Source organism: Cryptomeria japonica, chromosome 4 (assembly GCF_030272615.1).
Source record: "Cryptomeria japonica chromosome 4, Sugi_1.0, whole genome shotgun sequence".
NCBI classification, from domain to species: Eukaryota; Viridiplantae; Streptophyta; class Pinopsida; order Cupressales; family Cupressaceae; genus Cryptomeria; species Cryptomeria japonica.
Window position 1 is genome coordinate 772,299,537 of NC_081408.1, and position 27,634 is coordinate 772,327,170.

The following is a 27,634-nucleotide window of genomic DNA, read 5'->3' on the forward strand; positions in this document are numbered from 1 at the left end:
AATCTCTTTTATTGATAGCTTTTCCCATAAAAGTTTTCCATTTAATCTTTGTTTCATAAGTATAGTTTGCATATACTTTCATTATAGTTGTCAATTGATACAACAAACATAATTGTATTTAGATCATTCGTTTTAAGAATTTTTAACATTCTATTTATCGTTCTTAATGAGAATGAATTTTCCAATACAAATTATCCTTATTATAATTGTGGATACTCTGAATTGTAATACTAAGAATTAGATAACTTTTAGTTTGTTTCCTGCTGATACCATTGATTTAGATATAAGTGCTTGTGCTAATTATATGGTTCATAGATCATGAATGTGACAGGATATTTAGTGTCATGTATAATCGTAATTAGCTTATCCTTATTACTAGCCTTCATTGCCCGGTAACTCAATGGAACGCTGCAAGATATGCTGTTACAATTCATTTTAATTATATATAATATAGTTCTCCCTTCAGAATAATGTTCAGTTTATTGCTGATAATCAATTTCTTGCTGGCTGTATGTCTGGCCTTGCTCCTTAACGCCTTACATTCCAAGATATCACTTTTATTTTTTAGTTGTAATGAACTGAGAATCTCGGGATTTCGCTCTCAGTTAGGGTCTCCACATTTGGTTTCACCTTTTCTAGACCTTTTCGTCTCAATTTTAAAACGATCCCCAAATGGAAGGCTTCAGCGTTCTCAGCATACATATTACATGTAAGTTTTGAGATTTTAATCACAGTTTTCAAAAGAACTTGGAGAACTGAAGGAATAGAAACGAAGTAAACGTGTGGCAGGAGGTCTGGCATGCATTAACGTGCATTTATATCCTTAAGTGTCGCTGTTACATGATATGGCATGGGTGATTAAATGTTGATAAGTATTCACACCATATACTTAGAAAAGCTTAAAAATGAAAATACTCCAAAAATCTAAAGCGTTTAGGTAAGTGATTTTTAAATATTTCAGCTCTGAATGCACAACTCTTTACTTTGAAACAGCATCAGTATGACTGGCATGGAATGAAAAATCTGAGCAAGGGCCTTGTAAAGTACTAGCTAACTGTATTAGAAAGTACCTACAGCCCTCATCTCTTCTAACAGAACCATTTTTTATTCAAATTTGTTGTATTAGAAAAGATTATATCATACCAAACGGGCAGATGATGGAAAATTGAACTAGTTGCAGAGACTTATTGATACAAATTACAATCATGCACGTGCAATTTGTAAGTTTTATTTCTTTATAAGAGGGATTCAAATAATTTAAGGAAAAATGTCTCACAACTCTCATTCTTTATTTGTACACTTGCTATCTGAAAAGATATTTAAAATTTTACAAGATTGCCCTGCATGCTTTCCGAGAGCTATGCATTCTCTTAAAGCATAGCTACATTTACCAAAATCGACAGTAGATAATGAATAATATAACATGCAATATTTCAAGAATCCTTTTCGACACATGAAATGATATAAAAAAATTACCAAACGAACAGCAATAAAAAGCAAGCCTCTTATGTCGAACATATCAAATAACCCTCAGGATGTTGGGCACATCAAATAAACTCATAGGTGGGGAAAAATTCGATTACTACAAAAAGGGAACACGATCAATATACAAAACCGAATGGAGAAAGATTACATCATGTCAGACGGCAAATATTTTTTTCACCTTCCTAATCTTCTTCCTACATATTGGACACATGTTGGTTTCTTCAGAAATCCTGCAGAGTCGACAGCAAAAATGTCAATGCAAAGCTACTTTTAATTGTGTAATGTTAAATCTTCATAAAGCTTAGTCAAAACACAGATTGCCTGTATATTAGCTCTTCAAGCGGGAAAAACAGAACACTTCTATGTTACAGGTCGTAAAATGCCTCTTGTTACTTTTTTTTACACCCTTTTGGCATCCATTGTTAATTAATGTATAATGAAAGTATATTGAGAACTAAATATGTAACCGTCCTGATTGGTATACCTCATGCCACATGTAGAACAAGTTACACAATGTCCACAAGGAAGGAAGAAACTGTCTCTTGGAGCATCAAAACAAATCGCACACAGACGACGCTGGTAAATGTCATTATTCTTCCGAGATTTTATGTCATTATCTTCAATTCCTGGTGATCCTGGGAAATTTAGTTCATCATCATCTTCTTCACCTACAGAGACAGAAACATAAGAAGACCCACAACTTGAATCATCATCATCATCTTTCTGAGTTATCAGGGGAGTTCTTTCTGGGGGCAGATACTCCCTTCGAACTTCAGATTCTCCTGATCCAGCCTGTAACTTGGTAATAAATTTTATGATACCCATAATCAAAAGTGTGAAACCACCTGCTGACAGAAAAAGTCATTAGTATGCACAAAAAGGAAGCACAAGCTTGGAGATAAGAATTGCTGAGGTAGCTAAAATGGGGATGCCTGACCCCTGGCAAAAATATACCTGAGCCAACAAGATATGTTAACCACCGTGGTCCATATGACAATCTGACAGACCACTCATCCCTCTCTCCACTCTGAATCAGAAGCAGAAAACCTTGATTTCATCAGCCAAAACGTGCAATTTTCAGATATATTAAAAAGGAAATATTTCTTCTAGCTGTCAATTTTTATCTTCAAGAATATCATACATCATCCTGGGATCAAGTAAGTAGGATTTCTAGGCTGTTGATTACTGTTCTCCAAATGTCTTGAAGGGTTTTCTAAAATATTAAAATATGAATATTCTTTTGAGCTTTCAATAATACCATATCATATTCAGGAACGAACAAAAGAGTGTAAATTATAGAGGAAATACAGAAGAAATGGTCACCTGGAATAGTGAAAGTTGGGTAACATCTAGAAGAGAGACAAAAGGTATCATTGAGGACAATAGAGAAAAGATATAACTCGCATGGATGGCATGTGAAGGGTGATGGTGTGCAGCATGGATATGTAAAGAAAGCAGAAAACCCATCAGGAGCATAACATAAAAAAATATAATGCTGCTGACCATTGAATTTAAGCTTCAATAAGCTAAAACTAAATGCATGTTCTGATTTTCCAAAATGGCGTATATCTTCAAACAAGTGTTTGCTCATTTTACAAATATCAAGCAAATTACGGCATTGCTCTGGGCAAGAGAGAGAAGTTGAAGTTAGGGAATGAAACAGATACTGCGTTATAGGATGATCGTGGGCATGCTAGATTGCATATGGTCAACTAGACTAATAAGGAATTTAAAAAAGAAAGTGATCTTTCATAAAAAGAGAACAAAAATAATAAAATGAATTTCTCTGGCGACCTTGCATAGGAATTTAGAGTTTGGGTCATATCCAGGTTTCACATACACAATCACAAGTCACAAAGTCAATTTTATATAGAAGCTTACTCGGTACATTAGAAAAGCATCTTGCTTGTCAAAAAATGCCTTTGGTCTGGCTTTTTCATAGGCTTAAAATCCAAGAGAAGTATATGGCATCTTAAAACTTAGTTTAATATTGGAAAGCCTGTAATAAATCATCGGGTCCTCCATAATGAAGAGCCATGTTAAATTGCCACGGGACATATTACATGCTTAAAATGTACAAATGTTGAATGTTTATCAAAGCAAAGATCCACATAGTATTTTGGTTTGGCCTACCCCAATGGATGAGACAAGGTGTAGACCCTAGGTCAGTTTGATGGAAGAGAAACCCCTGAATTGTGGCATTAAGCCGAAGCACATCCCACAGGGGGATATTAACGAATCAAAAGAAAAGATCCATAAGATGTTTTTCTCCATGAAAACAAGCAAAAATCCTAGAAAACAAAATTAGGTACTAACCAAAATCTATCTCATCAGCTTATTTATCATGAGGAATCGCCTCCCAGATAAAGTAAAATTACAACACAATGTTCCTAAAACTCCAGGATCTTCTAATAACAAAATATTTAGAAAACCCTGGAACCTTTCTTGGAAATTACAAAAATAATAAAATATACATAGGAATCTTATCTCAACATCAACTAGTTTTTAAATTTTAAGAAATGAATCAAAATATTATTACAAATGCAGGATAGCTTAGCGATGCAGCTGATACATCCTCAATAACAGGGGAATGTTTTCTGCAGATGTCTCATATGTATCCGAGATGTAAAGGACGTGACAAGAAATGTCCCCACATCAGACATTACAATGTCCTTGATAATTTGAGCAAGTCTCACCAAACGTCCCAGATACTTGTTCTACCTTACCCCATCCCCACAGTAATTATGATTTTAGTATGACAGATATTATTGGGTCATTAAAAACCTTACAATGTCCTTGATAATTTGAGAGGATCTCACCAAACGTCTCAGATACTTGTTCTACCTAACCCCATCCCCCCAGTAATTATGATTTAAGTATGGCAGATATTATTGGGTCATTAAAAAACTTACAATCTCCTTGATAATTTGAGAGAACCTCACCAAAAGTTCCAGATACTTGTTCTACCTAACCCCCCATCCCCACAGTTATTTTGATTTTAGTATGGCAGGTATTATTGGGTCAAAAAAAACCTAATAAAGTTGATTTCAACGGATTTCCTTGACTACTTAATTAAAGCTAACTAGGTATGTTGATTAAGCAAATTTGAAAAAAAAAAAAAAAAAATTAGGACCTAAGTCCTAAGTTTTCTATTAGTATTTTGTTGCAACAGTAACAAACTTGCTTGATATCAGCCACATAACTAACTGTGTTCTCATAAAATCAGGCTTTTCAAAAGATGCATATTTCAATAACCATGTGATTGCTTCAATAAAATCAGGCTTTATACATATTCAATGGTGTCTAAGGATTATGGACAACCAACAAAAAACATTCTTGACAAGCTCATAAGCAACATGCAAATGCAGTTATTCATTTTAGTATGCAAATATGCTTGATAGTATTCCCAATTTTGGAAAGTCTAAGGAAGAAAAGCTAAAGTATTAGAAAGAATACAGCATAAGGTAGGAAATAAGATATCATAGGAGAGTACCTCTTTTGGACCAGGAGTAGAGAGAATAGCATAACTATCGCCAAGAAGGAAAAGTTTCACGCCACATAGATCATTTTGTAAAGAGCATGTGTACTCTGCCTTTGTTGTATCATAGAGAATGCCATTAAATTTAAAATTCAAGTGTACCTGTTTAACATAAACAGCTATGTGAGTAAATTGAAACTTGACAACTGCACCAAAAACATGAATTTAGGTAAATTAGTAAAGTAAATGGGAACAAAAGAATGGATAAATCTTACAAAACCATGACAGAATATAATAATAATGTACTGTAGCACCCCATCATTCAATGCTTGGAATTCTACACTGCTTGTTCTTCAACTTACACAGTTTGCTATGAAAACTTTAAGCGCAATGTAACGTCCTAAGAGAGTATTTGATACTTCTATTGACATGTGATTACCAATTTTGATTTATTATATTAAAATTGTTAATAAGTATATGTGTCATTATAGATGCACTCAGAGTGAAAAGGTTACACTACTCGAGCTTGATATGTCAATCATGGTAAGTCAGTAGTGCAGGTATGGCTTCACAGTGAATCAGTTTAGGCATATGCACAATAGATTGAGGATTTTTACCATATTGTGATCAGGCAATCTGGGATAGAGGTATAACTGGAAATTAGGACTTGTTTTAGTTTTATACATAGAAGACGTATTTTACAGACTTTTGCACACAAGATGATTATGGGCATCTATGGAGGGAGGCAAAGACATGGAATATGGAAGGACGTGAAGATGAAGGTGCATCCTGGTGTGCAGTGGACTAATCGAGAACAAAAGAGGCTTAAAAAAAGGGAAAAAGACAAACTACAAAAAAAGTAAATAAAAGGAGATGAGTGAGTGGAAGTATGCCATGACAAATACAAGCAGTGGAAGATAGGTCCATGCATTAAATGAGAAAAGGAACCTGTAAAATGATAATTTCACTTCTTCCTTAGAATTTCTGACTTCTTCTGCTCGTTATTGGTGTACTATGATAATCTACACCTATCTTCCAATTAATGCAAACTAGTTTGAAAAACATGAAGCTAGAGACAATAGAGATTTGATTTGTTACCTTGCTCTGGCTTATTGCAATTACTTTCACCAGTGTAATGGAAGTTCAAAGTTACTAACAGAAATTAAAACACATCTCTCCACTCAGAATAGGGAAGTTGTGAATTTTTTAACAGGACTTGACATTGACTATGTAGAAAGAGATTTTCCTTCTAATCATAATGTTCATTTGAAATCAATAATTTGTTCCCTGGAGTAGTATAAGATGTAGTTCTTCAGAAAAGGTAACATGCGTGAAAAAAATAACAGTTAAGAGGAATATATAAAGCTAATCTACATCTTTTCCATACCAATGCTATGGCATGGCAAAATGGCCATGATGTATATTTGTTGGACGTTTTGACAGATAGAACATTTTATTTAATTATTACTTTACAGATACAGAGTAAAGTGTACCTGTATTACTTACTAGTCACAAAAATTAAAAACCATGGGAGAGTAAACAAAGAAAACTACAATTATCATCGTCCTTTAGTTGACTTTTTTAATGGTACTATTATCACTCCATCCCTTACTCCAAATTCAAATTCCAAGAGTGGACTAAAAAGTCTACAAAAAGCTCATTTTTTATTTTGCGATATTAAGATAAAGCAGGTTTTAAACTCAATAAACATCTCTGCCTATTTCATTGTAACTAAGATACATTCTCCTCGAAAGGTTATAAAAGGTAATGATCGCTTATGGGTCACTCCCATGCCAGGGAACAAATTGGAAAGTGAAACCCACAAGAAGGATTTTTTCTATTTACCTCAGCCAAGTGTTCAAATTTTGTACCCCTAAGTTTCAACCTCATGACCAAACTCGGAAGTAAATCCAACCTTTGCCAATTTAATGCAAACATACAAGCTCTACCGATCTGAGTATTGAGCAAATTTCATTTTTTATTTACAAAACTCATAAAGCAATACAATTTTCAGAAAATTTGGAGTAAATATTAGAAGTTACCTCCATGCTATGTGAATTGAGATTTCCAATGGCAATGTAATATTCTTCATCTTTCTCTACCTTGTGCTCAATGGACCCAATCCCTGTGAAACTTAAAAATCAAGAGATGTACTAAAGCATATTGAAGAATCTCAGGTTGATTAAAAATGTTGATCAATAAACAATACAGCAATAAAATATGTAACTTCCACTCAAGAATTATACCATGTATACTATCCCATGACAAAGATACATTGGGGTATGAAGGCTCCTCGATCCATTCATTAAGACCAGTTTTACCTGTAATAGTGGCACTATCAGGCTACAGATCAGCTCACAAATCTGATTCATAGGAAAGCATAAAAAATGCCTATGATTTGGATCTAATCAAAATAACATGCACCTTTGTAGGCATGGCACAATGGATATCAAAGATTCAATAAATTCAAACTGAAATTTATCTCTTTCAAACTAATCTCATAAATTGCACATACACGTGCATGTACAAAACAGGATCACAGGGATGTGAGATCGATTTAGTAATTGTTTTGCACCATATACAAAATCTCCTCAATGACCTTCCAAATGAGACAATACTCTCAGAAGTACAACTAGATGACAATCCAATCTATCCCGAAGTAAAACCCTAGGTAGCAAGATAAAGCTTCCTTTTACAATTCTCTCTATTTTTTATTTCACACATACAGCCAAACTTCTTTTTGTTGATGCCTGGTTAAAAATTATTTGCGCCCAAGTAGATGAGTAATAAAGTCCACAAAAAGGGGTTCACCCCACAGCATGACGGTGGTCATGAGCCCTGTTGATAGGGAGGTTCTGTGTTCGAATCCCAACCCGATTTGGTGTGTTGTGCAGGTCTTCTCGTGGCAGCTGGTCGAGCGGAGGCTGGTGCTGTCGGTGTTCTCGTTGACCGACTGGTGGATGGGTGTTCATGCCTGTCCACTGCGATTGCTGTTGATGCTGGTCTACGTTCCCCCCCCCGCCGTCGGTCTGCATTGGTCTTCCTCGCCCGTGTTGTTCCCTGCCTCGCTAGGTGTCCTTGCTGCTGTCGTGTTGGATTCTGCCAGGCGCCATGACTGTGGAGGGATAAGTTGTTGATATGGAGTGATAAGGTTGAATTTGGAGTGATAAGGAGCGGGAGATATAAGGCGTATGGAGAGATATAAGGAGAAGGGAGATATAAGGAGTATTGCGGAGAGATAAGGATTAAGGGAGTTATAAGGATTCTTAATGCCTCAACATATTCACCTCAGGGATAGGGTCCCCCTTTGTGACCCCATTGGTTCATAGCTCTAGTCAAAAGCGTCTATATTGTAGGGACGAGACCCCATGTTGTCTTGAGTTAGTGGAACGCTGCTGAGCAGCTGAAATTGAAATACCTGTTACCGATCAAAATAAATAAATAAATAAAGTCTACAAAAAAATGCATCCTTATTTATTATGAGAACATATAAAAGATGAAAACAATCTAGTTTGAAGATTTGGCTTTGCAGTTCGTTCACACTTCCAATTAGTGTGGATGTATTCAATCTTCTTTTACACCACATCTATATGAGAAATATTTTAGTACAATTCCTGGTGTATTCCTCATGCCTTCATGGGTAGAACACACAAAATTTTGGCAACTCAAATAGTATTGTTTTTTGGATCTCAAAATGGTTTCCATCTCTAAGCTCAAAAAATGGAGATGCAAAAAAATAATAAAGTTTCTAAGTTCTAGAATAAAGAACCTTGTCTGTGCAAGGGAAAGAAAAGGATAGAAATTATAGTGTTCCACAAAAACATGTTTCACCCACCCCCCCTCAAGCCCACATCTCCACAACGGAGACGTAGTGGTGTCTCCTGCTATCTCGCCACCGCCACCGATGCTTCGCCAGAGACGCAGAGACATCTCGGTGTCTCCAAGGTGTCTTGGAGACGGCGTCTCCAAGACTCCTTGGGAGACTCCCAAGCATCTCATGAGGGGCAGGGAGACTTCCCGTCTGAACACGTCAAAAAGCAATTGAAAGTTGTTGTTTTTATTTTGAGCGATTTTTGGGGGTTGGGGTTAACCCTAATTTGATGTGGGTCCCACCCCTTCCCCCAATGCAATACAAAACCACTAAAACTACTGTTTTCATTCACATTTTTAATTCTGACATTTTTTACTAGCTAGCTGAAGAGGAGAAAAAACTTAGAAAAGACTAATGCAATTAGCATTCAAGAAATCTTCGTATTTAGATTTAGTATTTCAAATTTTGCTATTTTATAATCTTACTAATTACCTATAGTTTCATTTGAAATGTAATTCTTATACTGTTATACATCTTTTCACAACTAGTTTTTCAAGTACTATAAGTATATGTATAACTATATCAGCACCATGGTGCAGGAGCACCTAAGGGGCCTATAAGGTCTAACATGTCTATAAGTCATGGACGGATGTAATGAGGGTCAATTGAGACCTAAAACAATGTAATAAGGCATGTAAAGCCAATGTTTGTCATGGTTGAGTCAAGTTGTCTAGTTGTGTCAAAATTGTCAAAATTGTGTCAATGTTTTCAAATGAGCAAATTTATGTAATAAATGTTAAGAAGGCATGTAAGTGTCAAAATGGGTTCCATATGATGTTTTAAGAGTGTTCAAATCATTAGATTGAGTTTCTTGATGATATAAGGACAAAATGTCGAGTATTATCAATTTCACACATTCAAATGGTGTATTCCAATGGCTAGTTGGTTCTTAGGTAGTTATGGGAGTTGTTTTCGATTTGGGGGGTCAAAATGTGTTTAGAAACCTCATTATCATGTGTGGAGAGGTCGCTGAGGTTTATTTTGCAGATTGATCTTTGTAATACCAAACTGCTGCAATAAAATTCAACGTTTTCCCTGCATTCATGAGTGAAATCTGAAACATATTATTGCTTTATCTCTTCATTTAGATCTGCGCTCTTTGAAAGGTGTTTGGTATATGTTCTGAGAATGATTTGAAGTCATCTGGAAGGTTTAATCAATTCATTTTGTGCATAAATAGTTGACTGTCCTGAAAACTGTCACTTGGCAAGTTTTATTGGATTTTGGGGTTCATCATGAATGAATGACCCATTCCACTTCCTGTTTCTACTGTAGCTTGTGGAATGGGCCTAAAATGTTGTAAAATAATTGATACTAACCAAATGTGTGCAGGAGAAGCATGAAGTTTGAAGGGTGATCACCAAATGAGCAAGTTGTGTGCTGTGTGAGTAAGGGGTGCATGGTACCATATATTGGATCTGAAGATTTCTCTTAATGAGGGAATGTTTTTCTGATGGAATGTGTTAAGATATGTTGAATGCAAGGTGAGACAACCTTCTTTTGAGTTTGTAAGTGTTTGGAGAGGTCGGTTTGAAGAAGCCCTAGGTTTTCAAGCCTAGAAATGAGGGTTTAGTGTTTGGAGTGGTAAATGAGTGTGGCAGCCCCTAAAACCTGGAAAATCCTTGGTTTGGAATCATTTCCTAAGACTGTTTCTGGGTCTGGAGTTTTTGAGTTAAGTTTACAATAGGGTTCCTTTGTAAAAGTGGGGTAATTAGGCCTAAATTCAAGAGTTGCAGGGTATTGGTCCGTACAGTTGGTCCAAAAGAACGATATCTGATTTTGACAGATGTTAAATAACTTCCAGAAGGGTATCCTAATATGTAATTTATTTGGCAAGTGTGTTGGGAAAGTTTGGAACAAAGGGCAAAATACCCGTTTTTAAGGGCTACTAGGATTAAGCCTAGATAGTACCCGGGTAAAGGATTGTTGATGAACCAGTCAAGTAGGTGGATGAAACCTGTTGGAACATGTTGAATAGGGCATGTTGAGACCCTAGAAGGTGTAGGATTAAACCTTTGAAGTTGAGGCCTAAGTTTGAGTACCTTGGTGAAACCCAGAGAAAGAAAAAGGTTAGTAAACCTTGTTGGTAAGAAGCCATAGTTGATTGAATCCATTTGGTTTTGATGATTGCTTGGGTGGACCAGATGCCTCTGCACCCCGCCACCACCCTGCCGCCCTCCCCAAACTTAGGCCCTTTGAACCCCCGTCCCCGTGTCCCCCCGTTCCCAACGGCTGTGGAACACTAAGAAATTACAAATGTGTATAGGTTAAAATGAAATTATAAAAAACACTAATTAAATTAATTCACAGATCATCTTATCAAGAATGAGCTCATTCTGAATCAGGAAAACACCCGCCACTGTAATGAAATATTTCCGTCACATAGGTTTAGGTGGACAAAACGATTGAATACATCCTTACCCACACAGGTAGAACATGAGAATTTTCCACAATGCAAATGGTGCCTTCTTTTTGACCTCATGAAGGTTACCCATCTCTAAGCTCACAAAAATATGGTAAAATGTAAAACAAAATAAAATGTCAAATTCTAAGATAAAGATCCTTGTCTATACAAGGCAAAGTAAAAAACAGAGACTACAAATATAAATGCTGTTTCAAATGAAAGAATCATTACCACCAAGTAAATTAGTTCATCTACCATTCTATTGAGAAAGAACCCATGCTCAATCAGATGTGTTCATCCTTTGAATTTCCATAAACACCAAGCAATCATATCAACACTTTAAATTTCAAAATGCACAATTGCAGGTGCTCGCTGCACATATAATATCTGAGTAACTGGCATAATAGAAAGATTACCAAATTTAAATGATGCTAATCATCATTAAACAGAAGATTCTTCTCACTAAAAATGTCTTTTATTAGATATGATAGCTTGCACTTGAACAATCTTATTTAATTGACACAAACTCCAACTTCCATCTTAAAAAATCTGGCTCATTTAGCATGTGATATCATCACCTTCAACAACTCTGAAAGGGAGATCATCTCCATTTGTATTTTTAACCAAACCACATGTTTGCAAGGATGATTTGCAAAACAAAACAAAATGAGTGCACATATACCACATTCACAAATGATGTCTAAAATTACTGAAGATGGTACCCAAGAGATCTACAGAGGTTAAGAACTGTTAAAAACTCAACTACCACTTGTGTTTCTTAGCTTCATAACATTTCAAAGAAAAAAAGAGAAACCATTTCTAGATTGAATTTCTTAGATATCCATATAGTCTCTAAATGACAACCTTCTACAACCACAAAAACAAGTCACAATGGTCAGTGAGAGAAAGTTTGCTAATGTAAGTATATGGTTAAACCGTTAAATCATTTACACTTAATTCAACCCTAGTCCTACATTAAAGATAAGTGAGTTTAACACATTGATAAACTGCAAGAAGCGTCACTTCTTGTGTTGAATTAATGTCACAAGTTGTCATGGAGTATATTTTTATATCTATTGAAGCAGCATTCCATTATTTTTTGTCCTTATGATTAATGTAGTTTTCTGTTTCATATTAAGTAAGGGTTTCATTCTAAAGTCCAGAGTTATACATTACTGACTGTTTTGTATGGAAAGTCTACTCACTATCGAAGGATGTTATGAAGATGAAATAAATTCAAGTGGCTATATCAGGTGAAGGGAGAAGAACATTAAAACAATTTCATCTTGTATTCATGTTTTAGGCCCGGTCCAAGTATTAGGATTTTGGGGTAGCCTCCTGGAGTCTTAAGATTACCCACAGGCTATCTATCCATTCTGCATTCCTTGAGAATGCATATTAGGATTAATCAATATGACAATGATGCCGCTTGTCTAATTGTTCAATAACAATTCATGCTACATTGCATATGATTCCCATAATAATAACAGATATTTTATGCACATTGTTAAAGTTTTACCTGTGTTCTTATCAAGGTGTTCTTCCTTATGCAGCATAGCAGTAGTTTCCCCTCAGTCAAAAAGCATACCCAGCAGCAGCCTTGGTCTATTGGCAAGTGGGTTGAAGGCACAGTCAAGATGCATTAGCATGGTGAAGCAGTGCTGGCAGTTGTTCTACAGCAGGACACACTCACCAAATTCAGTACAGCACTCAGCAGATTAGCTTTTCTTATTTTTAGTCGGGCACAATTATCTTCAGTTTTTTAGCATGCTCTTTGTATTTCTCATTCTTAGATTGGGTTCTAATTTTATCAGTTAGCTGTTCTTATTTTAGAACAAGGCATTTGTCAGCTTCAATTTTTTTCAGAATTAGGTTAGAGTTTCTCTTCTTCTAGCATATTGGCTCCACTAAGAAGGGGATTCGTCATTGTAGATTCTCCAATTCTCTTGTTCTGTAAAAGAGACCTACAGCACGCCACTTAAAAAGAAAGAGCATAGTTAAATTTTGAGCTAGTGCGACAAAACTATTCTTTCAGTTTTAATTTGAGGTAGTTACAGTTTTGAGAGTTCAAATCTATGAGTAGTTCATATTTCCAGCACTATGTTCGTAATTAGCATGTTCGATCTGTTGTTCTGATTGGATTTTTTCACTTTAAGTTACTTTGCAGTCAGGGTTAATTTTTGAAGTGCAGAATCTACTTACCATGGTGTGAATAGTTAACATAAGATCGAAGCACGTAATCTGAAATCTTCCAAACCCATGTGTGATGCCTGACATTTAGTGATTAGTTGATCCATGCATATGGGAGGCACAACTACCTATGATAGGTTGTTCAGTGTGATGCAGAGGATCCAAACCTATGGGAGGTTGTTAGCTGGGATGCCCTAAGTGCGAACCTGATGCCCCAAGTGCTACAATGATTGAAGTGTTGATCTACACCTGTGATAGGTTGTTAATCTGAGATATTCCCAACTCATCTATTTGGTTTTAGCATTCCAAGAGTTGCAGGTAAGACTAGTCTAAGCCTTAAAAAGAATGATAGTCTAGAAAGGGTTCCAACTTAACACCTTGGGAGTGTAGATTGCAAATCCTTGGAGAAGGATGATATTTGGATTTCTGTGAAGAAAATGGTTACATCTCCTACAAACCCTATTCAACTGGCCAAACATAAAAAAAGTTAGCCATGGCAAAATGAATTAACATAGATTAGATGAAGTGCGGCTTGATCCCTCATATCACAAAGAAGCTAAAGGTGATGTTGTTGGAGTTAATTGTTCAACCCCACAGGCCCATAAATCACCTGTAAGCAAAACACCTATCACATCTGAAGAGAAAGAACCATGATTAATGCTATGCAACCTTGAAAGATGATGCAGAGGCACAAGGAGGCTCCAAACCACTAACCACAACTCTAAGAGCTCAATGTAATCATCTAGACATCAACCCCTTCAACCCTTATTACACCCGGGCTCCTAATTGACATGAAAATGCATTACTTGGGACAGCAAAGCCTTAACCCCTTCATTTTGTGAAACCAATGACTTGGACATGATTGGGACACTCATAACACCCCAAAAACAACTTAACTTGCTTTGACAACGCTTGAAAGACAAGAAAGTGAAGTCTTGCACCTACCTGGGCTACTAGGATTAGGGCCTTCCCAATGGAGGGTTACACTCAACCAGGGTCTTAGCCACTTGGAAACACTTCAAGGACATCAAATAGAATTGGTTTCTACAGAACAAAGTGACACAAAAGACTTTTGACAAGTTTTACCATGGTCTTATATGACTGTCACAAGACTGTCATGGTTTTAGGCTTCAAAATTGGTCTTCCACACAAGGATACACAACATCCATCACTCCAATACTCAACTCAGGGCACCAACACTTGTATTCAGTCTCTATAAGTCCTTCTCCAACATATTTAGGCATCCAAGGGGTCAACTTCCTTGACTGTACCACTTTTGTAACCTTCAAATCACCTTTCTAGGCCTGTCACATGAAGATGCCAGGCCTAGGGCATCAAATAACTTCTTGCCAACTCCGCATTCTGCCCTGCAACCAAAGGAATATGAAAATACATACAAAAAACTAACATTCCACCAAAAATCAGAATTTTCCCATGGTGGACATGGGAGTTATTTAAATTGTGTCCAAACCCTAGGTAAGGAGGGTTTCTGGACTGTTTTTACAAAAAAATCAATATCTCACTCCAAATTCAATGAAATGAGCCCAAACCAAAGCCAAATGAAAGCTAACTCTCCCCTCTCTCCAATGATGTCACGTTCAGGTCATGGGGAAGCTGTACAATCCGAATAAAATTGACTGTTCTGAGAAAAAACGTGGAAAAAAGCAGAAATCAGAGTTTATTGATTGAATTTCCACCATACAAAGCACCAACAACCATGCCTCGACCAAGGGAAGGCATATTTAAAGTATTTTACATCATCCCAACAGACTTCCAGCCACTTTTTGAATTAGTTAGCCGTTGGGATTCAATTTGACACAAAAATTGAAAAAGTTGCTAATGCAACTTTTGAGCAATTTGACAACTTTTGCTCAAAAAGCCAATATGACTCAAAACTCACTCCTAATCACTTGTCCATATCAAAATGGACCTAAATAGACCAAAAACATCATCTACAAGCATTTATGACCCCCTTGGAATGGTTTGACCAAGGTTGACTCAATCAGGACCTAGTAGGACTACAAGGCCTGGATGGAGTCAAAACCATACAAAATGATTACATATGACTAGAAACAACATGAAATGGTCCATAGGACCTTATTACATCAAAACAAAACAAAAACCATCATAAGGCAACTTGTGATCAATAATGAGATCCCAGGTGCTCGTGCACCAAAAGAGAATTGATCCAAAGAGGAATCTAATATGTAGATTAACCTGTAATGAAATTGGATAGATTACAATGAATGAATGACTTGCTTTATAGAAAGCAAGAGAAACCTAATCTTAAATTAGGAAACTAAAATTAGCTCAAAGGAACTAAAGATTAGCTCAACTAAGTAAACTTAATCTATTATTAACTTAATCTAATAAAAGATAAAAAGCACCTAAGTTTAGCTTAAGTGAATAAAGTAATTGAAGAACCTTATTAAAAATAATTAGATAATGTCCTAATTATTCCAACACCCCACCTTAAGATTAACTTAGGGATAAGCTAAAGAGCTAATGATGAACGACAAAAGCCTAATTAGGTACCCATGTACAAACCAATGCATGTCTCACAAACGGAGAAAAGGAGAAAAATCTAGGGAGAAAACTCCCCTCCAAAAGAGAGAAAAAGAAATAAATGTACTAGTGAAAGAAGGAAAGGAGGACTCAATATGACCCCAAGGACTGCTTCTATCACAAGAGTACACTAAATGCCCTCCCCCCATAAGAGAGAGAAAATGAGGATAGGAACCCCCCTAATGAAGAAATAGTTCTTGTGCCAATGATGAGAACCTAAAGACTAAACACAGTCCACTACCTACAAACAACATTTCTCCCCTTAGGAAGAAACAAACCCATTAGAGATATGAGAAGCAACTTCCATAAATTGGAAGATGTAGGAATCCAAATCCAAACTGTGTGCCTCTAGAAACTACTCATATGTTGATATGTCCATGATAGATGATGCCACAAACCAATTCGATACATGCCCAATCAATGTAGAAGGTGACAATCCAAGACTCTACAAAAACCGATATAGAACAATCTCCATGGGCAATGAAGATGGATTGACAACACTGATGAGGCTATCAACAAAGAGGAGATGAATGTCCTCGAGATAATCTAACTGACCTGCAATATGAGGCTCCACAAACAATGATGATATGTCTGTAAGATACAAATCCCAAGTAGCTATGTCTAGAAGAACAATGTTTTGCTGCACTAAATCAATGGAGACTATGCATGTGCCAATGTCAAGGTCATCAAGAACAACAGAGGATGTAGATTGAGATGGGATCTCAATGTGAGGAATAGGAACTAGAAGACAAGCCTCTGATCCATTGGAACATGCAAGACCTATGATATACTCAAGCTCCTCTAAAGTATCATTATCAAAGGGTATACAATCTACATGTGCAAAGGGAATAAGGCAATCTACTACAAGCTCCTCTGGGAATGGAGACATATGAGGGTCTCCATACATCTCCCAAAGTCAAGTCAGACCTAAAAACCTCAATACATAACAACTAAAGGATGAACAGAAAAACCCATGCTACCTCCTCAAATGAAATGATCAGACCCCAAAAACCTCAATACATAAGAACTGAAGGATGAACAGAAAAACTCATGCTACCTCCTCAAATGAAATGATCAAACCTCAAAAACCTCAGTACATATAAAGAAGATCAAATAAAGCACTCTCCCAGAAACAAATCCATTCCAAATGCCAAACGTCCAAGCAATTGACCAAATAGTGAAAACACAAAAATCTGACTAAAATGTACTTGGAGCAAAATTTGGAAAAAGTGCATGTATAGATCTAAAGAGCTTTGAGTCACCTTTCCAATACCAAAAGAATCACAAAATTGAAGATACTGGTGAAAATTCATGGGCTTGGAAGCTGAAATTGAAGATCTGACTTTGACAGTGTAGTAGAAATCTAGAGCTGAATCTGATTATGAGACCAACACCACTGGAAAGTGATCAGAACCAGCTTTCCAACAATATCTTGTTTGCGAAAAAGGAGTTCGTATGCCCAAGTTGTACCCAATTTACCCAAACTGATCAGGGACCACTGGTACATGCTGACATCATCCCAAAATATTCCATCACCTAAAAAAACAACTATTGTTGCAATATGCTCCTGATCTACTAGAATATACCTCAAACCTGAAAAGTACGCTAGAATCTTGCATGGAAAAAAGAATATTCTTGTGGATGCATGTGAAGGGAATCTAAGAATATTCCCCTAAGCATGGCACGCAAAACAAAGTCAAACTTAAATCCAACACATGTGAAGGGCTACATGGTGCATTAAAAAGGCTACATGTGATGTACAATGCAACATGGAGGGGGTGGGCACATGCCCTTTGAAAACCATTTTTTAATGATTATTTTTGCTTTTTCAACATTTTGATAAAAAATAAAGATTATGGTGATGTTTTTTCCATTAGTTCAACCATAGATTGAAAATCCACCTAAAAAAATTGTTGACTCAAGTTATTTCAAGACAAATCAGCTCCCAAGTCACTAATCCAAAAACTCTAGGGTGATTTTTTGTGAAACTATGAGTGAAAATCTCACCAAGAAATCATGAGCCCAATTCGAAAATCCACTAATCACATCTTTGCATATCGCAACTAGTTGTAGCATGCATGCATTTGATATTTTGTTTATGCCCTAAAACTATAACTACATAAGCAAATGCCCTTCTCATGGTTGTAAGATGCCCTCACGACTACAAATAGAAAAAGTAATTATTTTGTCCGCAATCCTACAACTCTACCATGGTTTTGTGCTTGATGAAAATTTTCACTGATTTAGGGTTTTGTTATTGCAATTTGATTTGTTCATTAATCTATGTTTGATTGCAAGTGATAAATTGTAAATTAAAAAATTTAACCTATGAATCAATGTTTTATGTGCTTTAGCTTTTGTGCTTGTTTCTAGAAACTTGGGGGTGGATTTTTGTGCTTGAGGTTTCAAGTTTGGATATTTTACCCAGTTTTGGTCTAGTCACAAACTCTAAGTCAAATTTGTTCCTACAAAGTTTTGTTGAGTTACAAGTTTTTAAACTATGACTTCTATAGTGGTAAGCAATGACAATTTGAATTAAAGTAAATTATTAAACAAATCTTTAACATTTCTTAAATAGAAAAAAGTATTATTTATGAGATAAAAAATTGTTTAAGAGACACGCCATCAATATATGTATCTAACTAAAAGACATTAATTAAAAAAACAAAGAGTATTCAAAATAAAATATAAACTTTGTGTAAAAACCATTTAAATGAATATAAGAATTGTTAATCAAGTAAGAGGAAGGATGCTTGTAAGAGGAATCATGACTTTAAGGCCTCCTAACTTTTGGAGAATAAATTTTGCGAGAAGATTGAAAATTATTTTTATGTGCATTTTATATCTTCAAGATGGTATTTATTTGTATATGTAGCAAGGAGATTGAAAATTATTTTATATGTGCATTTTAAAAAATTTAAGATGGTTTTAAGAATATTTATTTGTCTATGTATAGATTAAAATTATAAAATTGATTATATTTTACAATTACAAAAGTAATAGGTGTTTAATATTTTAAAATAATTAAAGTTCTTTTCTAATCAAGCACACAACTAAAAACAAATGTGTTTGTAATTTTTTTATATTCATGTATTTTCATTATTACTTTTACTATGTATATTTTTTTAAATTGGTGTTTGTTTTTGCATGTGTGCGTATGCTTTTGGTGTGCACTTTCATGTGGAAATCAGTCAATCTCAGAATTGTCTCCCATTGGAATTGTCATCTGTCAAAATGAAAAAGACTAACATCCAAATGCATCCTTCACCACTATCTGCCTGCCTCCATCTCAATCCAATTTTCTCTTCCACCACTCAATCTTTTATACAAGACCATCTTGAATTCCCACTCGGGACAATATAACTTCCTACCCTGATCAACCGAATTGGAGATGGTCAAATGCCTCATCCTGCTAATGAACTCGAAAAGCAGCATTCTGAATCTATAAACGTCTGCCTTTGCAGGGATGGAATTGATTTCAAACCACTCAACTGTTACGTGTCAGCACATCCCCTTGATCTTGGATACATTCCAGGTGCACTCTTTTTCTGCCAATTTTGTCAGTCCAAAGCTCCAAACTTTGTGATATAAGTTTTCATCAACCAAGATGTTCTTCAAATTTCCCTATTGGCACACCCATTGCACCTCCCAACAGTGAAAGTACTAGTTTGATAGATATGATCCACTTATATTATTGCAAGTAGTTCTAAATAAATCATAATGTGGTGTGAGGAGAATTTGACCCATGAAGTTGACATGAAGGATGAAGAATGGTAGTAGGTTGCTGAAGAAGTCTTCCTTGTACCATATGTTTTAAACCTTTAAGATTCTCAAGGAATTCCAGAGCACAGAAGGAAGCAGTGATCTAGGTTTATATTTCTTTAGGTTCACCAATGGTCAACATGACGATGATGCCCCTAGCAACAGGGAGGTTCAAGATGTTGTGATGTATCCTGTCTTGGTGAAGAAGAGCCTCCTTGCAAAGAGTGTGAGTAATTTAACCTATGTTGCTCTGAAAGTGTTCTTCCTTCAGCAGCGCAGCAGTACACTGTAGTTTCCCCTCAGCAAAGAAGCAGACCCAGCAGTAACCTTGGTCTGTGTGTAAAAGCGAGCTGAAGGCATAGTCAAGAGCAACATCAGCATGGTGCAGCAGTGTTGGCAGTTTTCCTCCTTCAACAGGGCCCACTGACCAAATTCAGGGCAGCACTCAGCAGATTAGTTTTCTTATTTTTAGCTGGGTGCAATTCTCTTCTCTTTTTTTTAGCATGCTATTTTGTATTCTTATTTTTAGCTTGGGTTCTAATTCTATCAGTTAGCTAATGTTTTTATTTCAGAACAAGAAACTAGTCAGATTTAGTCTTTTCTAGAATTAGGTTAGGACTTCTCTTTTCCTGGCCTAGACACTCCATTGAGATGCAAATTCATCAATGTAAACCCGAGAGTTGTCTTGTTCTATAAAAGAGACCTATTGCACAACAGTGAAAAAAAGAGGGAGAATAGTTGAGTTTTAAGCAGTGTTCCACGGAGACACGTTCCCCCCCCCCCCCAAGTCTAAGTCCCCCCGTCCAGGAAACTTTTTCCCTTTGTCCCCCTGTCCCTGAAGCCCGTCCCCCGTCTCCCCGTCCCCAACAACCATGGAACAATGGTTTTAAGTAGTGCAGTATAATTATTCTTCAATTTTGATAGAAGGAAGATGGAGGTTTGCGAGATCAGGTCTATGAGCAGCTTCTCATATTCCCAGCAGTGTTCGTTCATGGATTAGCGTACTCAAATCTACTGATTTCATTGGATCTTTTCAATTTATGCTACTTTGCAAATAGGGTTAATTTTCTGAGTGCCAAATCTGCTTACCATGGTCTGAGACTTTAACACACAATAGTCACAGAGTGTCATTTTAGCCACAGCAAATCAAATAGCAAGAAAAGGTTACTATCACGAATTTGTTCAACTTAAAAACAACCCTTCTTGTTCTTTCCAGCCTAATCAGCAGGATTGAAAACCTGCACGAACATATTAAACATACTGCAGTCAATAAAAAGGTCTTTACCTGCCACTACATGATTTCAGAGCGAAACTCAATTTATTGTGGTCCTTAAAGTAAAAGTACATGGATATGTTTAGTGGTTAATAGACATGACCAAAGTAACATTTAAAAATTGTGGTTAATAGATATCTTGTTGAGCCATTATAGCCATATGTGGTGCCACAAATCTGTAAAGTGAAAATGATGTCACTAAGGTAGTGCCACCTCAGGCTACCCATATATGTTTTTCTGTAGTATTTATTATTTAATATGATAATCCAATCTATACAATATCATGCATCCTCACTGTATGATCTCCCCATGAATCTATTACTTTTATAGTTCAGAAGTGTAAGTTTTTTCAAGTAAATTTTACACTAAAAAGGAATGGATCATGCAGTAATATCCATGAAGCATATTTATAAAATCCATACTCAAAAACTAATATAATAAATATATGAAATGTGTTTTTGTAGTGTCTATGTTATTCAGACAATTGCAGAGAACATTGCTCATTAACAATAATATTTTGAGATTTTCACTGGTAAACATTTTGAATAATATTCAAGTTGCAACTTTGTCCTCAATTCAGAATTGAAATTATTCTTACAATTGCAAATGTAATCAAGAAAAGAGAAGAAACAAACCTTCAACCAGTACAAGTATTAAGCTAGAAAAGTCCTCGTTCTTAACATTGTAGGACACATTTATGACAGAGCCCCTGTTCAACCAAACCATCCATTCCTGTCATTGACAAGATCCACTATTAGAATTTACGTATTTAAGTTAATGATAGATCAGATCTGCATACAAACAAAGGATGACAACTGCCTAGTTTGCCTAAGCTGGATACCCACCATTTAAAAATTAAGCCTGATTCCTTATCATTTAATACATGTTCAAGCTTGCAGGGAATAAGGATTAGTATTCAAATGATTAATCATAGTACCTGGTGGTAATTGGCCTGCAAAAGTATATGATGTGTTTCATTCCAGGTTCTGTGGACATTCAATGGAGGCTTCTGTGTGAAGCCATGGAGCATGGGGCCTGGTTTCTTGTTTCCATTCACCTTCATATATTTGCACATTAAAGCATTAGATTTGAAGTAAATATTAGATAGATAGATAGATAGATAGATAGGTCATTCAAAATAAAAGGGTTAAGTCAAAAGGGACAATACCCTGATTTCTTGCACAAAGAAAGAATTGGCATGTACAAGGCGTGAGTAGTTGGATCCTAATGCAAGTTTAGCAGATCCATAGAAGCCCAAAATCAATGTCATCGATGCTGCTGATACCCAATTCCATCCAAGACAAGTTAGTAACAGGCTCTACATATTTCCGAATCTCCAATGCCAGATATTCTGATTGACTCCATTGTTTAGAAAATTTCTAACATATACTAAACATAAACTAATAAGATGGACATTCAACTTGGAATATTAAATTGAGAAAGGGATTAATAAAAACAATTAATTTTTGCAATCCTAAACATTAAAACTAGGTGAATAAGAAAATTTAGCAAATAGGCACCATTTAACACTATGATATAGATGAAAGATTATTAGATACTGTTGCTTCTGGTTTTGATTGTGTATGTTTTTTTTGTTTTGCATCAACGTTTCAGATCACACTTTGTGTACCATCTTCTGGTTTAGATTGTGTATGTTTTTTTTTTGGCATAATGTTCCGGATCACACTCTGTGATCCATGAGCTTTCTATCATCCTGATGATGGATCACAAAGTGCAATCTGAAACGTTGATGCAAAAAAAAAGAACATGCACAATCTAAACCAGAAGCAATAATATATAACTACTATGGATTGTGGAAAACTAATGTTCTTAGAAGATTATTGTTCAACTGTTTTTATTTTAATATGTATGGAGCAGTTTATATGTAATTTTTAATTGTTTGTTTTAATTATTTATATTAATTTTTTTATATATATTTTGTATCACTAATAAACTAACATTTTTTTATTTATATTAAAAAATAATCTATCTTTGAATAATTATGTTTTATAAATTTTTAATTAACTAATAAATAATATAATGACAGTAATAATTTTGATTTGCATATGAAATAATTACCAATTTTATCGATCAGATTATTCAAAATTTTCACAATAAATCTCAAATAGGATATATTAGCAAAGAAATAATAATTTAGTATCGTACATTACCTCCAATCTATGTGAAATAAATATGATGCAGAAGCATCTCAAGGATCAAGTTATCAGCATCAAATGAAATGCTATTTATTATAATTTTAGATTTTGGTGATCTATCCCTTGTTTCGAATGCAGGACATGTTTCTGACACTTCTTCGAGAGGGAGGTTACATGTGATAGAATTCACACAAAGGAGTTACTTGGCATCATTAACTTGTCTAACCCACCTTTAAAAAATGGGCATTAAATTTACATTTGGGTGCATGTTTGAGCATTTAACATTATTTTATAATGCATGTCAGAGAGGACACCCCATTGTTATGAGTTACATTTGATCAAAAATAATTCCCCCTTGATTTCCTTGATTTGGATGACATATTTGGAGCAATTAACGTTTTGGGAGATACATTCTTGAATCCTTTGCTTCAAACCACTTGGAGAATGGTGCCACACTTGGAGAGAGGATAGATTGTGTTAGCTTCTAAGAGAGAGTGACAAGGTGTGTGAAGGAGATGAGGTGTTCTTCTTTGCTAGCAGGTCATCAAGAGTTCAGATGAGAGAACTATGAGTATCTAGAAGAGAGAAGATTGAGGAGGACTAACATCATAGTTCTTTTGCAGGAAATGCTGTTACATGATAAATATTGAGTAGGTTTGTAGTTTTGTAGGGTTGGAAAGTGAGTTTTGAAAGGGGAACTCTGTCAAAATTTCTCCAAGACTGTAGAATTGTTGCATGGCATATTATGGGATTGGATTTAGTATTGGGTTTTATTTTAAGTGAGTAAATATCAGAAAATGTGGTGTAAAGGGGTTGCATGTAGGGTTGGGGTATTGGGAATATTGATTGGAAGTCTTTTGATTTGAGAAAACATAATGTACTGCTTCCAAATTTGGACTGTGAAAATTCAGAAGTTTGTATATGTTGTGGGTAGAAATCAGCAAGTGTATTGGTGTATGTTCTGAATTTTAATTCAGATTTGAATCAAGAATTTGGTGTAACATTGGAGGGTTTAACGGTGGATTATCAATCATCAAATAGATATAATTAGGTGTGATTATAAATCAGATTGTGTGTGGATTGTCTAGCATTTATGCTGAATTTAATTTAGTACGCTTGTGTGGTGTTGCTACAAGGAAAAGGTTCCCATACATTTGGCCCCCTATTCCTTGACTACATCAAAATAAAAATCAATGTTATTTAGTATTCTCTTAATATTCTTAATAGATGTGCTTAAAGCATATTTGTTTGAGTATTTTCTAGCTTTATAGTCATATTATGCAACTCCCTTAAGAAAAATTACCACATTTTATCTACATTGTAATAATAAGTTTTAATATCATGGAAAAGAAAAGAGCATAATATGCCTTTTTCCTCACTTAAGCCCTGTCATAAATGTAAGGTTTTGATGCTTAATTTGGCATTTTTTACACTTAAGTTGACCAAAAACCTAAAACATATTACTATATTAGTACTTAGCTTACCCTCATCTCAAGTGGTCTGGACCCATTTCTTATGCAGTTAATCCTTGACCTTGACCTAGACTGCAAGAGCAGCTTGTCCCTAAATATGAACAAACCTGCAACATTATCCTCCTGATTCAAATCATTTTCTATTTTTTCTCAAGTTGACTCTTTTAACTAATTCGATTGTTACCCATTGGCTTGCATACCAAATGTTTTGAATGAACACCTAAGGTTTTTCCCTATGACATTAGTTAAATTATCAGAAAAAGATTACCAGAATTTACCATGAGATAGATAATCTCAACATTACAAAGCACTGCATCAACATCTTGCATCACAGATACTATGCTTGGTATCATTTAAACATTGTGTATATTTGGTCTTTCATGCCTTCAAACTTGTTCAGTTAACAAAAAAGGCTTGATTAACTTCTTTACCAATATCAAGCTCTTCATAGTGCTGCTTAGCACCACCAGATCCTATAAACAGATATACTTGTAGGTGCACAGGTTGCAGATCTACAGGCATCAGAGAACACAAGCACAGCCAACAGGGCATAATTATGCCACTCAACAATAAATTGCGTGCAATCCTATCCTCACACATAATAAATTTCAGAGACAGGTTTGTGGCAAACTTACAACAATAATCTAATAGCAAGACTGAATTTGATCATCGAGCACATCTACAAACAAAACTAAACACCTCTAACTTTTTCATTTCCTTTATCAATTATCAATCTCACTTTAATTATCAAGATTTAATTGTGATATCATTTCGTTTACCACAAAATGTTAGTAACTATCAGATTCACGAAGTTTCCACAGTCCATAATGATCAATATGCTTACTTTTGGATTAGAGCAATTTTTTTTTAAATTACAAATTCATATAATCATATAATGATCAATATGCTTACTTCTGGATTAGACCATGTAAAAAAAAATTTACAAATCAACATAATCATTTAAGGTAATTTGGATCCTTCCCTTTATCAGCAAACAATTCAAAGATCACCACAAAAATTGGGTGTCAAAATATAAGATCCCCTAGACTAATTCAGTAATATAGTTAGTTTTAATATTAAATAGATTTCAACACTACCACACAATCTAATCTAAAAGCAGCTCTTCCAAATCTAATAGATTGTGGAAACTTGATGTCTTCAATTAAACATTTCAACACTTTTGTAGCTATCTATCCAGCTTCTTATACTTGCACAAAATACCAAGAACTGCTCTAAAAATTAGCTAGAAGAAATATGCATTTATCTCTTAATTTAGAATATTTGCTTCATTTCAAGAAGTGCAACGAAAATTCCTTATATAGACTTTGATTTTAAAGTTTCAGAATTTTCTGATCCATAGATATAGAAATATTTTTAATCAGTAGAGAAACATATTTTACTTACCAAAGAACCAGAAGGCGACGAGCACGACGAGGCAGGACCACGCCTCCTCCTGCACCTCCTGTGACCGTCTCCTAACAGAAAGCCGCACCCTGTAAGACGACGATGACTCCGCGTTCGCCTCATTACGAGAACTGGAATGGTAATAATTATTATCATAAACCCCTGAACCTGAGGCTGTAGACGTCTCTGCAATGTCCACGTGTACCCCACTCTCAACCCTAGTTTCCTCGTTCTCACTCCTCACCCCATGATGCTGCTCCACCAAGTTCGCCACAATTCCTTCCATGGTAACAGCTCAAGAAACAAATCCCTATGTCTGCTTTTCAAGCTATCTCCTGCAATTGGAAGCCATGATCTGCCGACCCCAGATGGCAGTGAAAAGGGTAAAATGAAAATAATGCGAGAAGCTAGGTGCCTTGTGTCAAAGAATTGGACAGGAGTTTCTGAAGAAGGTTGCGTTAATGTTGATTTGGAAGACATACTTTTTTGGCATCTATCAGTCATAGCAAAGGTCTTGACTGCGTCTCATTAGTGCAGGAATGGTAGCTCAGGGATGAATGGTAGGTTTTGTATTATGGGAGGGGCGGGAACAGGCTACCTAAACATGTCAAGTTCTACTTTTGCTGAAATTGGAACGGTTTTGGATTCATGTGGCCTGCGCGAATTATAAATAGTTTTTGGCCTCTATAAGGAGAGGGTCCCATGGTCGTGAGGGCTATGTGCGAATTATAAATAGTTTTTGGCCTCTATAAGGAGAGGGTCCCATGGTCGTGAGGGCTATGTGGTGTCAAGGAAGTCATTAGAAAATTCATAAGTCAAAACAGAAAATGTCACAGTGTAGAGGGTCAAATTGTCAACTGAAATAAAAAGATTTCTGTGAAATTTGTGCATGAAACCCTTGGTAATCGAGGATATGAAAAAAAAAAAATTCATATTGTTTATTAATATGCCATGTGTGTGTACCAGGCAAAAGCAACGGCAACGGCAACAACAACAACGTGACAAGAAACGTTATTTCTAAAGGTTGCGTACACACACATTCAAAAATTCAAATTATATTCACTAGATAAAAATATTAAAAAAAAAAAATAACCATCAAATAGTTTTACAAATGCACGCTAATGTTATTGAAAATAAATAATTCTATATTTTTTACAGCGCAAAACTTTTTTAAAAAATATTTGAGTAGAAATCAATTTAATATTAAAAACTAATAACTATTTTTAAAAATATTCAATGAAGCAATTTAATATTAATAACAAGCTAATGGTTGAAAGAATAATGATTGAGCACTTTCGAAGATGGCATTCTTTAAATAAAAAGTTAATTCAAATTATTATTAATTTTTAATCTTTTTAACCTACATTATTAAGTTATAATGTTTTTAAGCTTTATTAATTGTTTATTTATTTAAGTTTTTATAATTTACTAATAAAATTTACTTAGTATATTTTCTTTGTATGTTTATTATTATTATTTAATCTAATAATATATAAATTTAATCAAATATTTTAACAATTTTTTTGATATGTGATATTAAACATTAATCTAAAATACACCTATCAAATGAAATT

The 27,634-nt window shown here is 35.3% G+C and overlaps 1 protein-coding gene across 2 annotated transcripts; it reads right to left on the reverse strand.

Annotated features, from left to right (window-relative positions):
* Positions 1 to 1,270: 1,270 nt before the first annotated feature.
* Positions 1,271 to 26,707, reverse strand: LOC131066617 (E3 ubiquitin-protein ligase APD2). 2 transcript variants are annotated; one of them, XM_058001426.2, is made up of 10 exons: positions 26,061 to 26,707; positions 22,197 to 22,306; positions 21,966 to 22,085; positions 21,664 to 21,760; positions 7,210 to 7,284; positions 7,006 to 7,088; positions 4,979 to 5,125; positions 2,440 to 2,512; positions 1,970 to 2,330; positions 1,271 to 1,715 (listed from the first exon to the last, which is right to left on the reverse strand). In XM_058001426.2, exons 1-10 carry the CDS (start codon positions 26,344 to 26,346, stop codon positions 1,640 to 1,642), a joined length of 1,428 nt encoding a protein of 475 aa, XP_057857409.2. In that variant the 5' UTR covers positions 26,347 to 26,707; the 3' UTR covers positions 1,271 to 1,639. The 2 variants fall into 2 exon arrangements, with proteins under 2 accessions (XP_057857409.2, XP_057857410.2); XM_058001427.2 differs by having other exon boundaries at positions 22,197 to 22,303; positions 26,061 to 26,706.
* Positions 26,708 to 27,634: the final 927 nt, after the last annotated feature.

Excerpts from the sequence above, each read along its gene's own strand:
- LOC131066617 (XM_058001426.2), bottom strand. The coding sequence starts at position 26,346 with ATGGAAGGAATTGTGGCGAACTTGGTGGAGCAGCATCATGGGGTGAGG. Across the intron at positions 22,086-22,196 it reads TCTTTGTGCAAGAAATCAGG|GTGAATGGAAACAAGAAACC; the intron begins GTATTGTCCCTT and ends AAATATATGAAG. Across the intron at positions 2,513-4,978 it reads CTACTCCTGGTCCAAAAGAG|AGTGGAGAGAGGGATGAGTG; the intron begins GTACTCTCCTAT and ends CTTCTGATTCAG.